Below are 16,320 nucleotides of genomic sequence, written 5' to 3' on the forward strand. Positions count from 1 at the left end.
CAGGATGTGTACCTTCTACTCTAATGTTCTGTACAAGTGTTGATGAGTTCATTGTTGTATGATTGTAAAAATACACTGTGGAAACATAAACCTAGCATTCTTCTTGGTCCTTTTTCATTGGTGGTTTTCTTCTTGCAGCTAAGCAACGTGTGTATAAACGTAATAAACATGCACGTGTGCACGCACACAAAGCTATGCTCATTAAATCACACTCCATACTCCGTCATGCTACAGTATAGTTCTTTATTTTACAGAGAGAAGGACATTGTTAAACAGTAACATTTGAACTACAGTTAAGACTTCCTTTCCTACCATAAGGTCACGTTGAAGGAGAGATAAATAGTCTTTGGCGACACACAGATATGAACATACAAAGATAACTTAAATACATAACTTTACTTAAATAGTTTGGCTAAATATAAATATGTTTTTTTCATAGGTGCACACGTCGTTCACAATCGTCCACATGGAGTGCACCGACATCTTCAAAACACATCTCAAAAGCAACATTTACAAGAGGAGCCTCGTCAAACTTTCACAACTTCATCACAACGAGGGGAACTCTCGACACAAGCGTTTGCATTAAAGTGCTTTCCTGTAATCCTAAAGGAGATCGTGCGACTGCGTTGACTATCTCACAAAACTAACAGAAATATTTTCACACACCGAGTCTGTCTGCTCTCATTCCTCTTTGCAAAGAGCGAGCCATGAAGACTCTGGATGTTTCTACGGGGAGGTATTAGCGGTCGTGCTCACACAACTTTACGTGATGCAACTTCTGACGTCACAAAAAAAAATGTAGTGTGGGAGTCAGGCAGCACAATGGTCCAGAGAGCAGGTTAAACACAGCAGATAAGTCTCCTGATAGGCTACGCACAGCAGCTCAAACACAGAATTAGCACAATTTGAAAAGTAGAAGAGATCCACCAGGGTTTTAGAGCGTTTCAAAAGTCTTTTAATGATCCGTCACGAGACATTGATTAGCTCCATTACAGCAGAGAGAATGGCATGTTTCACCTCAGCAAGCCTTTGAACAGATTAAGACTAAGGAATATTACCCTGTGACCTCCAGACCCTCCTAATGTTTACAGACACAAGAGAGTCCAGATTGTGGCTGAGAGACTAAATATAAGAAGAAACTGAATAAGACCCAAAGTAATACCAGATAAATATACAAGAATACATTTTCATAAGATGTAGATGTTTTGATTTGTCAAGTATCGCCAGGTATTTGGTGAGTTTAAACTAATGCTTCATGTGAAATTGCATGCACAATAACAAAGGCTAAAAACACTCATGTGACTGAACAAGTCATAATCAAAGCTGAACTGTGCACAAAATTCAGAAAGTGGGCCAACAGCTTGGCCTGATTTCCTACAATGAAATGCTCAACCACTCTTTTGCAAGCTACGTTCAGGCCAACAAATAGTAAAATCTTGGAATAGAAGAACAGAAGTATGTCAGTGATATGTAATATAATTGTGTTTCTCAACAAAAATGTACGTTTTATAGATGGGGCTGCATGTGTTTGGAAAGTATAAGGCCAGTCAAATTTGGACTTGCAGGGCTTGACCTCGGTTATTCTCGGCCTATAATCCGCCCACCATTTCAGAGACGGACTAACTTAGAAAAAAGGAAATGTCAGGGCATGTATTTTTGATGGTGCTATTCTGTTCTGTGCACATTTATTTGAAATTGGGCACTCTAACACCTAACATTTTGGTCACTGGGGTTTCTCATTAGAAACCCACAATGTAACAGCAGAGCTTTTAGCCGTCAGCTCAGGACTCATTTAAACCCCTTTAAACTAAATACATGTGAACAAAAAAGGTGCCTGAACAGACCTGTGTATAAACTATAATGTGTTGCCAATTATCCTTTTTCAAAACCCTTAATGTATTCTCTATCAGTGTATATTGCTATCCAACCTATCTCAAGACCATTTTCTTTTATTGGATGATTTGACATATTAGTGGATTCGCCAACATTAAAGGCTTTGTAATGACCTCCAATTGGTCAAAGAATGTGGGAAAATGATGCCCGGTAAAACATCATTTTGACTTGAGAATTTGAGAGGAGTATTGGGTTTCTTAAAATTATCTTAAAGAAAATTTCCCCAAACACATTCTACTTTCTTTTGCAGGCACTGTGCCATTCCCCCCTTGGCTCTTCCTCTAGTTTTTCGTAATGCTTGTTATAAAAATCGAAAAACATATTACTTGCATAGACAATAAACCAATGTACTCCAACGTAATAATGCTTTCATCAAACAAGTTAGTTTGATTTGACCCTTTCACCCCGAGATATGCTTGTTCCATGAATTATGGCCTCGGTTGGCCAATTGATTTGGGAATGTTGTTAACCAATCCATTTTAAATTCTGAGTTTGACATGGCTCTATTTGGAGGACCATTTCAGGGCTAAATTACCATTATCCCTTGACCTAACACTGAAAACAGGACATAGTTGTAGGACAAAGCAGAAACATTGGGATTGGGCCTTGGTCTACTTTGCTTGATTGGTCCCATGCTATTGAGCATCCGCACTTTGTATTTATATTGTAGATGTAAGCAGAGTTTACTTTAAACCTTGAAGAGTGACTTCAAGCAAATGTCATAAACAACAACAGCAACATTTCTTCACAGAACAAGAAATTCAAGTTAGACGAGGCTTTAAAAATAAAGAAAAAATATTTGTTTTCACTGGTGCAACCAACCTCCAAGTATCTGAAAACTTAAAGATGTCACTTTAAACATTTCATTTTGTGTGTGTGGAAGCCATAGGCCTTGCCCTTGATTTATTAATGTTGAATGGGTGGACCATGGAAGGCTCAGGAGCCCCCCTCCCCTGCTGTGAGAGTACATATGACTGAAGCGATAAGGTTGGGCTTATTAAACCACCACCAACCCAAAGTCCTGACTTGTGAGGGGAACTTATGAATCACGTGAAAGGGCTAATATTTCACACTTGACCTCTGGCAGGGAAAGCCAGAAGTGCAGCGACAGTGCCCAGATCCATGGCTCTCAGGTTCTCTTTGCGACCTGCTGTGTTGGCTGACGGGCCAATATAATGCAACACCGAAAGTGTTCCTTTGGGAAGTCAGTTTCTGTTCAGATTCCTTTTAGAGCCCTGGATGCTGACCCTCTTCCTTTTCATTTTCAGTTGGTGTGGTTAAGTCCTGACCCCAGAATGCACTTAAACTCGGGTGTAACCAAAGTGCTGTGGCTGGTTCTGACTGTAAACTTTGGTCCTGAAACAAAAAGTCCTACTGAGTGACGAATTCCTGGTCCTACTGTAACGTTTTGGGATATTCCAAGGATTTCAGTGTTCAGATTGAACTTGCATGTGGAGTTGGGTACGGCCTGGGAGTTCCAAGGCTGACAATGAAGAGGGGCTCAAAAAGAAGAGGTAAAAGAGTTCATTGGGTCATTTACCAGGTCTTTGGGAATACATTGGTTTTGACAGGGCTGGTCTGAGTGCAGAGTGAAATCCACATTAGGGGCTTAAGTGTTTGATCAATGAGCCGCGGGATAACCACCAATGGGGAGGTCAGCTGGCAGACAGGGCCAGGCCATTGGATGGTGTTGAGGACAAGCCTTCACTCTTACATTAACAGGATTAAGACGTCAAATGGAGGCCGTTTGGTTTCTTTTAGGAGTTCAGAGGGGAGAACTAGAAAAGACTGACATGACTTCCTTCAAAAGGCAACCGTTCTCAGAGTGGATAGAAAACTCCAATTTGGCTTTACAAAAAGAATTTGGTCAGCCATTATCCTGAATTTGAATCTTCACGATTCTAAAAAGATATCCTTGAAAGGCAAGCATTATAGGCTTTTGGATATCAAGGTAGAGTCAGCCAGTCATTATTTGGAATTCATACCATATTATGTAAGACGTTGACATAGCTTTCCTCAGAAGGCAGGTATTCTCAGGGTCAATGGCATACTCAAATATGTGCTTTTAGAGAAGATTCAGTCAGTCATGATCTTTAACTTCAGTCTCCAAATCCATCAGTCGGCACAAAAAGCCAAAGAGGCACATTTATGAGATTATAATTGTCATTTTGAAATAGATAAACAAATGGACTACATCAAACTCTAATGCAAAAACTAATAGTAATACGTTAAGAGATAAATAAATGAAAATATAGATAGACTTGCTATGGGTGTTTCAAATTGCCAAAACTCATCCATAACTATGGGGGCTCCTGGGGTTGATGGGGGACGAGTCTTCTCTGCCGCTCTGACCAATGAGCTGATAGAGTCGGTGGCTGAGGTTCTGCACTTGGCATGTTCCCAGGACACATCCCACTCTCATTAACTGGGCATGCTGGGGGTAGTGGTGACTGTTTCGTGATCCCGAATGAGTGTGGCGCCGAGCCCTGAGGGCCCTACGTTCAATTTTTGAAGAGTCAGCTGGTCTTGCCCATGCCAGGTTTGGTGAGGGTGGTCTTGCTCCTGAAGCGGGCTTCTGTGTCAGTAAACCAGGCAGCCATTTTGAGGATTCGCTAGGTGCTTCGGAGGGGTCACTGGTAGTCTGGATTTCTGACGCTGAGGCCTCGTCCTCGCTCTGGTCGAAGAGCTTGTTGAGGAGGTCCAACCTAAAGAAGTAAAGGAGAGATCAGGTGAAAATTTGTCCTCTGTGTGTATATTAGTCAATCAGTAATACCTGATAGATAGTAAGACCTTTAGCCATGCATATACCTGCCAACACGTCACTATAGCAACTAATTTCAGAAGTGTACAGGTAATTATGCAGAAATCAGATTAGCTGTACAAAGCAGCTTTGATAAACAAACTATTTTTGCCTGCTGTCTGAACACAGCGAGGCACTCTGAACAAAACCATCCATGTGGACACTGTGTGCTTCGTCTCTTAATGCCAGACATAAAAGTTAATGGCTTTTCACATCTTGACTAAGAAACCATGTGCATGTACGCAATCAAAACCTTCTCCATGCTGCATTTATGGCCAGCTGGGTTTCAGCAGCACTATGGTAGATTTAGACCAGCCAGCAATGTCTCAGAAGTGCTTAAGGGCTCCAGAGGAAAACAATAGTCTTCTTTAGGAAATCAAATAAACCTGCGGAGTCCGATTATTTTGGTTATTTCCCTAAATGTTTTTTCGTTGACACATTGTAAGATATTTGGAGCTGTGTTCAAAATTGCTCAAATATCACTTGCAGTGCTTGGACACTAAAAATATTTCATTTACATACTGTACATATAATCTCAAAAAATGAAATCCCATGAAAACAAAGCTTCAACAATCACTGAGTTCTACCACTGACATAGTTGGTTAGATAGCTTGTGTTGATGTGTGACTTTGGTGTTTGAAATGGATTTGTCGGAAATACACAATTTTCTTTGATTTGGTGCATTTGCCATGGAAGTCTTTGTTGCGGGCATGACAGTCCTGTTTGCTATTAATTAGTAACATACATATAATTAGTAATTCTATTCTATTCTATTCTATTCTATTCTATTCTATTCTATTCTATTAAGGCAACCTACTGTAGTAATCCCAGACCTTTTTTGTACCTGTTTGTCTCTTAGACCCTAAAATAAATACAAATATGGGTCTTAGTTAAAAAATATTTCAGTAGTTTGGGTGTAAACTGGGTTTTGGAAACTGCACATCGAACTAAATGTCCTGTTGAGATGGGTCAGGTTCTGCGGTGCAGTGGACCAAAGACGGGTGTTGAGCAAACACAGTGCCGACCATCTTGCCATCTGTTTATTGTTTGAGGAAGACAGTCGATTCTCACAGCTCGACCCTGCAGCTCTTCCCTGAACCATCACTTCTGTGTTTGTACAGCAGCACAGTGTGGCTCACGTCCCTGAGTGTTTTGCCATCACCACGGCTCAATGTCAAGGAGAAGCAAACAGAAAAGTGCTGATGTACCTTGAGGCAAGTGGATAAATTGGATAAAATAAAATTCTGTCGTGTTAGCCTTGTGGCAAGTCCACGCGCCCCTTGTACGGAGGCTAAAGTCCTCCAAGCGGGTTGCTCGGGTTTGAATACGACTCGTGGCTCCTTTTCAGCATGTTATCCATCTCTCTCTCTCTCTCTCCCCAATTTCTGACTCTATCCACTGTCCTGTCTCTACATAAATGCTTAAAAAGCCAAAAAATAAACCTCTTAAAAAAAGACTAAATTGTAGCTTTAACATCCCCTTTCAGGAGAAATACATCTGTTGTTGGGTCTTCTGAGTCTTGGGAAAAAATCTTCCACTACATCAGCTTGGCACTATTTTTTCCATTTTCCTGAAGGGAGAAGCCACAGTGTATTTAATTATAAACGCATGTTCCACTTGTGAAGTGCTGACTTGTGTTATATCATTTGAACCCCAGTCTTTTACTTATGATGAGAGCGAGGTTGCTATGTGAGACATCAATGCAGCGGGCTTTTTTCAGAAAGCCTGTTCTTTGGTGGGTTTGGGATTCCTCTGTGAAATGTGAAGCTTTGGGTTTGTTTTAAACCAGTTCTGCAGCTGCTGGCTCTTTGCAGGCAGGTCCGGTAGCCTGTAAATGACCCACTGTGCAACAGTGGCTGAATAAATAGTTGCATAACGCCTGGCCATAGACAGAGGCCAGCGCTTTTTCCAGGACAGGCTCATTGTGCCGTGGTGCCACATCACCAAGTTACACCCACCTGGGCTGCAGTCAGATTTGGCTGCACAGTTCATGACTCACATGGCAGCAGTATCAAACTGTTGTCTTTTTTTGCATCTGTATGCAACACCCACAAGCAAAATAACCAAATGGCTCGCTGTGAACACAGTCTGGTTTTAACATGATCCAAAATGTAATCTTCGATATGAAACAAGTCAGAATCAAACAATATGAACATCTATTTAGATACCCGGCAATTTAAAAATAGATGGTCTAGGCTTCCAATAGTAGGTTAGTTTTCAAGCAAAATCCTGCACACTGTCTAAATTGCACAAATATGTTGTCAACCTATTGGTGCAATTTGGAAAACATTTTTTAAGGTTTTGCTTGCAATTTTTTTATGGATTCATTCCTCTTTTTAGCAAGTGTGTTATGATATAGATGTAGCTTTTTAAAACTTCTGTACTTTTCGATACTATCATTAAAATAATGTAGATTGTACCAATTTCAAACATGTGGTATCGAAAGTATCAAAAATAAAACAAATTGTCAACCTTGGAACACAAAATGCTTTTGTGTATTTCTGTGGTTTAAAGTCCTGTAGGGATGGATTTAAAGATGCATTTTTAAAGATTCATTTTTTGTAACTTGTAACTTGGAGCTCTACATTTTATAACAAGAGCAAAAGAAACCCATCCTTTTCATCCTCTTAGCGAGATTAGTCCAGAAGACAACCCTAGAGTTTAAAGTCACCCTTGTTATTCGCCAGTACTAAATACATAGTACATATACTGGATTTTAAAAAAGTGTTCCCGGCAACTGAGACGGTATTTGGCTTTAAGACTACCTTTTTAAAGTTTGGCACTTTGGCTGTTGCCATCTTGGCATTTTGGATCCAATGCACATTCCTATGCCTCTATCCTGTTTGAGAGGTTGTCTTGGAACCTACTGGTCAACCACAATGAGACTTCAAACTAGTGTCTGAAACCATTAACTCTTTAGAAAAATGTTTACCGAGGTAACAACTGAAGAGAGAAGTAGGATCATTCTCTGGAAGACTTCTATACGCTCATACTTCTTTGGAAAAACTGCAGGTTTAGGACTTATCTGACTACTAAGAGGCTATACATCTACTTTAATACCAGCCTATGATGACATAGATATCCTTTAGTTGGTCATAGAGTATGAATTATGACAACAGGTTAATTCCTACACTAGAAATACTAAGCCTTTTGGCCTCAGAGGTTCTGAAACCCCCGGTGGAGTTGCCCCCTTTGTTGAGTCAGTAATCCAGTTTAATACAGTATAGGGGATTAAGTTGTAAACCCTATAAAGAACAAACTGTAACGTAAAACAAGCTGTACCTTGGCTGTCCATGACACCAATGCTTTGACTTCCCTGTGCCTACCTGGCTCGAGTGTCATTCAATCTTTAAGAGACGATGCTTCGTTTCCCATAAAACTCTGCACAACAAACTATAACATTTCTTCCATCTTCACAGAGGACTTTTTCATTGAATGATGGCATCTTGTGAATTCCACATTGCCAGAAAACAACTGAATAGTAACTGAAAGTCTTAGAAACGAGAATCACAACATTTTCTACACAAAAGGTTCAATGGGTTTGTGCCTTTTTTGTTTTTCAAGGTTTCCAATGCAAAGTTCTTCTTTCGTATCTCAAGTGAAGCTTTTTCCCTTCAATTAAGTTCACACATGTCACATTCTAAGAACAGCATTTCTCTAAGAGCACACTGCCGAACTGAAATGCCATTTTCTATGACAATGCTTGTCTGAAGAATTTGTAATGGATCGTTAAGCGAAAGGCCAAACCGTGAGTCAGCATGCCCAGAAGCAGCTCCAGTTACATCCTGTCTGAAAAGACTTTGGGCTTTCTTGCAGAAGTTTAAAGGATGATGCAGAAGAGAACGTATTCACTCAGTCACGTTTGATCCCACAAAAGAGGCTAATTTGGCTTTTAGCGTTGTGATCCTAAAACTCAACAGGAATGGAAATCTCCACAGCTGGCAGTCGATCAAAGATGTCCGAGCTACTTTGTCTTTCATTGTTGAGCCGACTGGGATTTGACACCTTGCATGGTCTAAGCTTAAGCTTTGAACTAAAATTCCTGATAACTGAAGATGATTTTTCTGGTTTTATAGTTTGGAAAATGTCGGATCCCTTTTACGCTTCCTTGTTTGGTTTTTCTTTCTCACCACATTGACCAAAGCATGAGCGGCATGAAGATGATGGCAAGTATCAGATAATATACTGCTCAGAGAGATTAAGACCTCATTAACACTTAATCAACCTTTACTCTGCAGAGAGTGAGACTCCACAACCTTGATCACAACCCTAATCTCTACAAACAAAGGACATGTGTGTAGAGAAGGAACACGATATTTGGGATCTGAAGACTTCCTGGTTTCATTTGTAATCCGAGGCCAATCCGATTGAGAAGGCTTTGGTTTCATGTAGGATAAGAGTCCATGGGGAAAGCAAGAGTTAGAATGCATTCGCTGAATTGCAGTCCTAAAATCAATTGGCTATCTTTAACAGATATCTGCAGTCTCAGCCTGGATATTCAATAAAAGTTATCAGAATATATGCGGGCTTCACTGCAGGCCCAGAAATATTGGGCTTTGTCACAGAGGCTAAAAAGTTGTTTTTATCATCACAATGGTATTGCAGTTGGTACTCGGTATCAGCATAGTTTAGGAATCGCAATGTATATCTGGAAGGAGAAAATGTATTACTACAACCCTTGTTGCCCTTGGAAAGTTTCAGAACTTGTTGGATTGGGTCATCAAAGCCTTTTAACGACCCAACGAGTACTACTCTCTCCACGCTCCCGACCCTAACCTGCAGAGGGCGAACCCAATCGTAGGTACCATTTTTGCTGATTATCAGCGAGGCCAAAGCTAGCTTACCTAGGCAGCTTTAATTAACAGTAAAAATGGCACATAGATTTGTAATCCCCCTCTAGGTAACAGTAGAGAGATTGTTGTGAACAGGAAGCTGGACGAAAATAGAAAGGAAAGGTGATTTATTCAACACAAAACACTGGTCCCAATTGTTTGCGGGCATCTCCGATTTCATAACCTCCTCAGTGGGATGTGAGTTTCTTTATGCAAGCAATACCGGACATGCTTACTGTACTGCAGTAAGATGCCAATAGAAAACTATGCGTCTGCTCTTAAACCACATTAATGCAAGCGAGTAGACAAAATATTTCCAGTCCAACAACAGACAGAAATAAGTTTTATTTTTTCCTTAGGGGCCGCCTTTGTTTCACTGAAGCTTTTATGTGTCACATCTCCCACTATAAGGCATTATTTTTATATACATGTATACTGAGAGAGAGACAGTAAAATACTGTATTTTTATAAACTGCATCCAGATTGATGTGGCTTTCTGTGCAGAGTGGAAACCTGCTCTTTATGGATGTGGAGGATGGGATTTAGGTCTTAGCCATTAATCCACAGAGGAATTCTCTGCCTGCTTGGTACAGTAGCAGCTCCTCCTCGCCCTCCTCAGCTTCAGCCTTGGTACGATCAGATTGACCGCTAACGAGCTATACCAATGTTTACACTCACTGTACATACATCTCTGAGCAGCCCAAAGCCACATTTCCTGTTTACAACATGCAACAAATTTAAAAAAGATATACAGAGAGAGACCTCTCTTAAGATGATTTAATGCAGAGGAAATCCTGGTTCAAAATCATTCTGCAAGTGCTTCTCTGAGAATGTACACGCGATCAAGGATCATGTTCTTGTTGTTCTTGATAAGACGAAAACATGTCAGAATATAGATAGCGAATCACGAGCACGGATCTAAAGGTTACTGCATGTGCCGAGTGGCTGAACAAACATCAACAAGTCAGGAAGCCGCCCTGCGTGAGGTGGATTCAGTCTGTTTTTCAGGTAAATATTATGATAAGAGCGTCTAACGTTAGAGGCCCACGCAGTTCAAATCCAGGCTTACAACAGCAGGTTAATGTATAACAGATCATTTTCGGGGGAAAACATGACTTGATTTGACCTTGAAATAGTTGGACCACGCTTGTCCTTACAGCATATCAACATCCAGTGACTTGTCATGTCATCGTACCCTGATCCAGACCGAGTGGAGGCCCAGTTGGTCAATGTAACAAAAGCTTGACCGCAAACAGGCTTTACATGTCTTTCGTCTCGAAGCAATGAGTCGTTTCCACTTCTGGAATCTGTATTGTAAAGCAGGCTTGTTTGCTAAAGCCATATTTAACTTGTTGTTTGGCAGCGGACCCCGGCTATTTTTCCCTTACGACAAACAAACCACAAGACGTTATGTAAAAGGGACAATGAAGGGTATGCATTGCATGTGATCCCCAAGAACATGCAATTTCTCCTTGTTTGGAAAGCACCCCCGTCAGCCATTTTTACAGCGTCTGAGCAGGATTTTGCCGTGTCTTATGAGGACACTTCGGGACAACATGGACACAAATACAGAACAGAGAGGGAATGACAGACAACAGAGCTCAGACAGGGACAAAAAATGTAAAGTAGTCATGTATATTATCAAGATGTCAGCATCTGATGGAAGCAGAACAGGATGTACTGTATAGAGTTAAGAGCAGAGTTAACCGTCCTAATAAAAGTCAGATGAGACTTTTATGAGTGATGAAGGAAATACGGCTCGTTGGGGAAAGTGAAGAAAGGAGGAAACTCTCATACTGTGTCGTCAGAGTCAAATATATTCGTAAAGACTGAGATCAGCTACAGTGGGTAAAGGTCTGTAGTAAATGTCATGACCCAAACCAGAGGCCCTCGGGGAGTTTACCTACATGCTCAACAATCCTGTGATATCTGGAAAGAAGCAGCTTCAGGCACATCATTTTTTTTTCTACCAGAATCCCACTGTGACATCACAAGGAGAGCAAATTTGAAACAGAGCATTTTTCTCTGTGTTGTAAGACTTATGCAGACCACAAACAAAGGACTGGATGGGTTTATTTCACATGTTGTGGGTGGATTTTTCATAATATGTCCCCTTGAAATAACAACGTCTCTTCAGTCATATTTTAACCCAAAGCTGCAGTGAGAGAAAGACAGAGAGCAGAGGCAGGTAATGGTGATCACGATGACTTTAGAGTCACTCAGAGCATTTTCAGTGTAGATTACTTTTTAAAGTGTCAAAGCAAAAGGACAGTAAAGACAAGCTCATGAAATGTGAAAGTGATAGAGGCTGGGTAGTTGTTCATGTTGTTGGAGTGCTGAGATGCAGACATGCTAACAAACTGCTGCACGCTCCTCTGACACTGAGAGATCTAAAAACCACAGACGTGACTCATTCTAAGAACGCTAACACTTTCACACAGTGAGGAATGATGGGGGATTAATCTACAGGGCTGGGCAGGTTTTAGTGTAGGAGGACGGGAGCCACATGATCACTGAGCGGCTGCCAAGTTTGGTCATAGGTTAGATTACTGCGACAGGTCTTCACCCCATTTGAACACACAGATGCAGGAGATGAAAAATCAACTCTTGTATCACACTGTAACACCGTACCTATCGGCACAGCCCAAGCAGAGGGTAAGATATTTCAGGAGACAGGAGTCTTGTTTTTACTTTCTCTCTTTCCTTTTTTCTGTTGAACTGAAGACAGAAAGGGATGCAAACATGTATTTCCCTGCCCCGCAGCTAATAATTCCCAATGTCCCATTTTACAAGTTTCTCTCAAATTGCAGATATGTTTGAGCGGCTAAATCTCAATGCATGGCAGTGCATGGTCTGATGTTTCTTATTAGTAAGACCTGTCATTATGAGTGAGAGAGGAAATGATCACATGAAGGAGCTTGCTTTTGCAGATTTGGTCAAATGGGCCCCTGCTTAAAATCAACTTTCTTCAATCAATTGTTTGTGCATGCAAACCTTCCCTCTCTTTTCCTCAAATTATTTTCATCCTCTTTGGTGTCCATTATCTCAAACAGGCAAAAAAAGCCTTTGCTCTGAACTTGAAGATGCAGCTCGACAAGATAAGTTGTCAAAAATGGTCATGATTTTACTTCCCGGGCCCCACTTGGTGTTCCTAAGTCTTCCTATCTTCCAGTGACCTCACTGATCCGGCAGCTGTGGATCCAAATGCCACCAGAAGAGGGCGCCCACACACCAACTCATCCAAATTCCTCACTGCTCCTTAACAATGAAATACTATACACATATTGCATCGCCAGCAACCCTCCAGCACACACATCACAGCTGAATAACTGTCACTGTACAGTGTGTGTGTGTGTGTGTGTGTGTGTGTGTGTGTGTGTGTGTGTGTGTGTGTGTGTGTGTGTGTGTGTGTAACTGTTAGTAATCAAACTGGTTGTTGTGCAGTTACCTCATAATTTAATTAGAGATTTGTGAGTAAAACCTCTAACACCTAAAGTGTGGAAAAGTACAAGTTGCCACTCTTAACAAGAGCCTTTACAATGAAACCATGCTGGTATTTCTTGCTGTGCTGTTCACGAGGGACAAACTGGTTTTCCCACCTCGGGAATTACAGTTTTCCACACAGACTCACAGGGAGATTAAACAAAAACGAGACCTCCAGAAATAGTAACTCGTGACCGGTGTTTGGTTTCCAGAGGAGGAATAAAGAGAGAAAGAAATGACAGAATAGCCGATTGTGTTTACAAAGTTAAGTAAATAGTAGTTGAATTGTTCAGAGGGCAAACTGTGTGATGCAATTAATCTGATTTATGACATAGTCTACACATACTGGAAAAGTACAAGTACAGTATGCGTCAAATTGACTGATCTCTCTGATTTCACACTTTTATTCCCGATGTAGCTAAATAATCTGCATGACCTCATGATAAGCTTTAAACTTTAACCTACTTTATAAGTCTTAGGAAATAAAGCTACAACAACTTCTAACTCTTACAAACACTGTTAAGATATGTTATTAAAAACTAGAATCGTAAAACAGGGTCTTTGTAGCCTTTTTTAAAGTTATCTAAAAGGTTTTAAAAAGCAATGTTCACACTGTCCCTTTCCCACAGCTGGCCTACTCTGCAGCGAGAATCTTCTCAAGGAGAGATAAAGTCATTGTATCATGAAAGAGCCTTTGACCTTGCAGTTAACACTATCGTTTTGACACAACAATACAGCACTTTCACTTCTTTTACACACAGTACACACTGCTGGGATTTTATTGCACAGGCTACGTGCTAAAACGAATCAACCTTAGCTAACTGGCTGAATAAAAACTAAACATGTGACTTTAAATGATATGTTAGAGAAGTAGTTATAGATTAAGGAAGGATAATGTCAAATGAGTTTTATTTTATACTAATGGGGTATTTAAACAAAGCAAAAGCTCAGTTATGAAGTAAATACATTTAGAGAAACTGGTTCCCTTGAGGCGGGGGACAAATAATTAAGCTAACGAACGTTTTCTAGCTAACGTGAACTGGCATTGGCTCTTTTAAAAGTGTTTTATTACAGTTTTAGGAAGCATAAAGTCAATTTTGTGTTCATCCATTATCTGTGAATTTGAACAATGCAAAAATTAAATTTAAAGTTAAGAAATTTTAAGAAATTAGTCCCCTTATGACAAAAGGATAATTAACACTAACATGACCTGACATATCTTATTTTGTGGCGAACATGAAAAGTTCAAGATAGTTTTTGAGGGCATAAAGTCAATTTTTGTGTGCATTCACAACAGCTGTGTATATAAATTAAGAAAAAGCTAATTTAAGGTAAATAAATCTTCAGGAATTAGTCCCCAAGAACCTGGAACAAAGGATTAATCAGCTAACGAAAGTAATTTTTTTAGCAGACTTTCAGGTGCACTGTGGAGTTTTGGTAGAGAAATGGAGAAGTGTACAGATTCTGTGGTATATTCATAACTCTATACCCAAATTGTCCCCCAAGGAAAATCTGGTCCCTTGAACTGTTTGAAGATCAAATGTTACGTGAGAAGTTGTGGTGGGGGGCCGCAGCAGTGTAAGTGTTTCACTTCTCCAAATTTCAAATTTCACCACCAAATCTACATAGTGCACCTTTAATATCCTTCAATATCATATAAAGCGATGTAGGCTATAACACGTCCTTTGAACTTAATTGCGCTAATTGTACTTATGGACATTAAAACATGTTTGTAAACCCTAAAATGCCAGACAATATAAGCACTGGTAGAACCCGGTGGCGTAAGGATATTTTAAATAAACTGTTATGCGGCTTCACTGGCGTTTTACGTTATTTTAAGAATGCAGTTCAGCCAATGAGAATCAAGAAGCAGTTCATTAGTTTATGAACTCATGTCCTACCTGTCGGTGTCGGGACGCTCCTGCGCCGGCAGAGCCAGCAGCTGTTGGAGGGAAATCAGGCTGATGCAATACACAGTAAGCGGGAGAAAGCACCGCATCTCCGGGCCAACGTCCACTTTACACCCTCTCCGGGAAGGAGGGGGCGACCACACGGACCGGCCGAAGTTTAAATCCCAAGAGTGGGAAAAAAAAAAAAAAAAGAAGAAATTAAAAAAAAGAAAAAATGCAAAATGTTCCCAAGAGGTTGATGCCGGGTTCAGATATCCAAGCTTTAAAACAGTTGAGATTGATGATGAAAACCTTTTGGGGGGGGGGGAAGCAAAAGTGATAAAAATCAATTAAACCTGTTGCTCAAAGAAACAAAGAAAAAAGTAGCAGAGAGAGTAAAAGAACAGCTAAATACATCAAGTTCATCAAGTCAGACTTTTCACACAGGGAGACTCTTTTTTAACACTTTCTGAACTAAAAGAAAATCCACATTATTCTTCCTCAAAACCTCTACTTATGAACTTCTACCTCATTGAACTTGTGCACCAGAAGAAGACTTGACTGAAAATGTCCAAAACCTCAACATAGAATGCACATACTTATTGCATTTGTTTTAAATATATTTACTCATTAGATATGTTAAGATAAGTCTTACCTTCTTGGTATTCACAGCTCAGACTCTGGATTTAGTGTTGAGGGTTTTTCTTCTCTTCTTCTTCCAATGAATCCAGACGTGTTGGTCAAGATCAAGTTCTCCAGTGTGAAGCTGAGTGCCTGCTGACATTGAGGGTTTAAATACTGAGTGGGAGGAGTTCAGTGACTGAACCGGCACGGTGGGCAATATCAGAGGGAAAGGTGCTGTAAAACCATTATCTCCAAATGATCAGAAGACATCCTGTATTAATATAACTGGAACTACTGTGGGAGGCTGTGATGTGGGTTTATTGCCACTATAAAGGCTTTACCAAAAACATCATAAATAAGGACTTTATTATTTTTTTGATCTATTAATAAAGTTAATCACAGGGTACGATTCATAAATTGTAGCATTGAGCAGAAACATAATGATAGGTCTGATACAGCTTTTTAAAAAATATTAATGTTGTGTAAACAGGAGCCCAATATAAAACCGTTAATCTGCTATATGTGTTGTTATTGGTTACCACGTCTTACATGTGGATTGCTTTTTGTATGATTATTTGTACTTCAATTAATACGACTGTAGAGGCAGCAAAATGTGTGCAGCACTAGTTAGACAAACTAGACCTACGGGCACAATGAAGCTAATCATATCATATCAAAGTGTATAAAACCATGTTGTAGGGGCGGTGGTGGCGTGCGTCCCATGTATCGAGGCTGTAGTCTTCCAAGCGGGCGACCCGGGTTCAAATCCTTTCCAGCATGTCATTTCCTACTCTCTCTC

The 16,320-nt window shown here is 40.3% G+C and overlaps 1 protein-coding gene across 1 annotated transcript; it reads right to left on the reverse strand.

Annotated features, from left to right (window-relative positions):
- Positions 1-226: 226 nt before the first annotated feature.
- adm2a (adrenomedullin 2a) lies at positions 227-15,670 on the reverse strand. The gene is made up of 3 exons (XM_061029434.1): positions 15,553-15,670; positions 14,910-15,209; positions 227-4,598 (listed from the first exon to the last, which is right to left on the reverse strand). Exons 2-3 carry the CDS (start codon positions 15,005-15,007, stop codon positions 4,184-4,186), a joined length of 513 nt encoding a protein of 170 aa, XP_060885417.1. The 5' UTR covers positions 15,008-15,209; positions 15,553-15,670; the 3' UTR covers positions 227-4,183.
- Positions 15,671-16,320: the final 650 nt, after the last annotated feature.

This window comes from Labrus mixtus, chromosome 22 (genome assembly GCF_963584025.1).
Source record: "Labrus mixtus chromosome 22, fLabMix1.1, whole genome shotgun sequence".
NCBI classification, from domain to species: Eukaryota; Metazoa; Chordata; class Actinopteri; order Labriformes; family Labridae; genus Labrus; species Labrus mixtus.

Bases quoted from the DNA above. Each gene is read 5' to 3' on its own strand.
- adm2a (XM_061029434.1), bottom strand. From the start codon at position 15,007: ATGCGGTGCTTTCTCCCGCTTACTGTGTATTGCATCAGCCTGATTTCC. The intron at 4,599-14,909 runs GTAGGACATGAG...TTACTTCTTTAG, and splicing joins GAGCGTCCCGACACCGACAG to GTTGGACCTCCTCAACAAGC.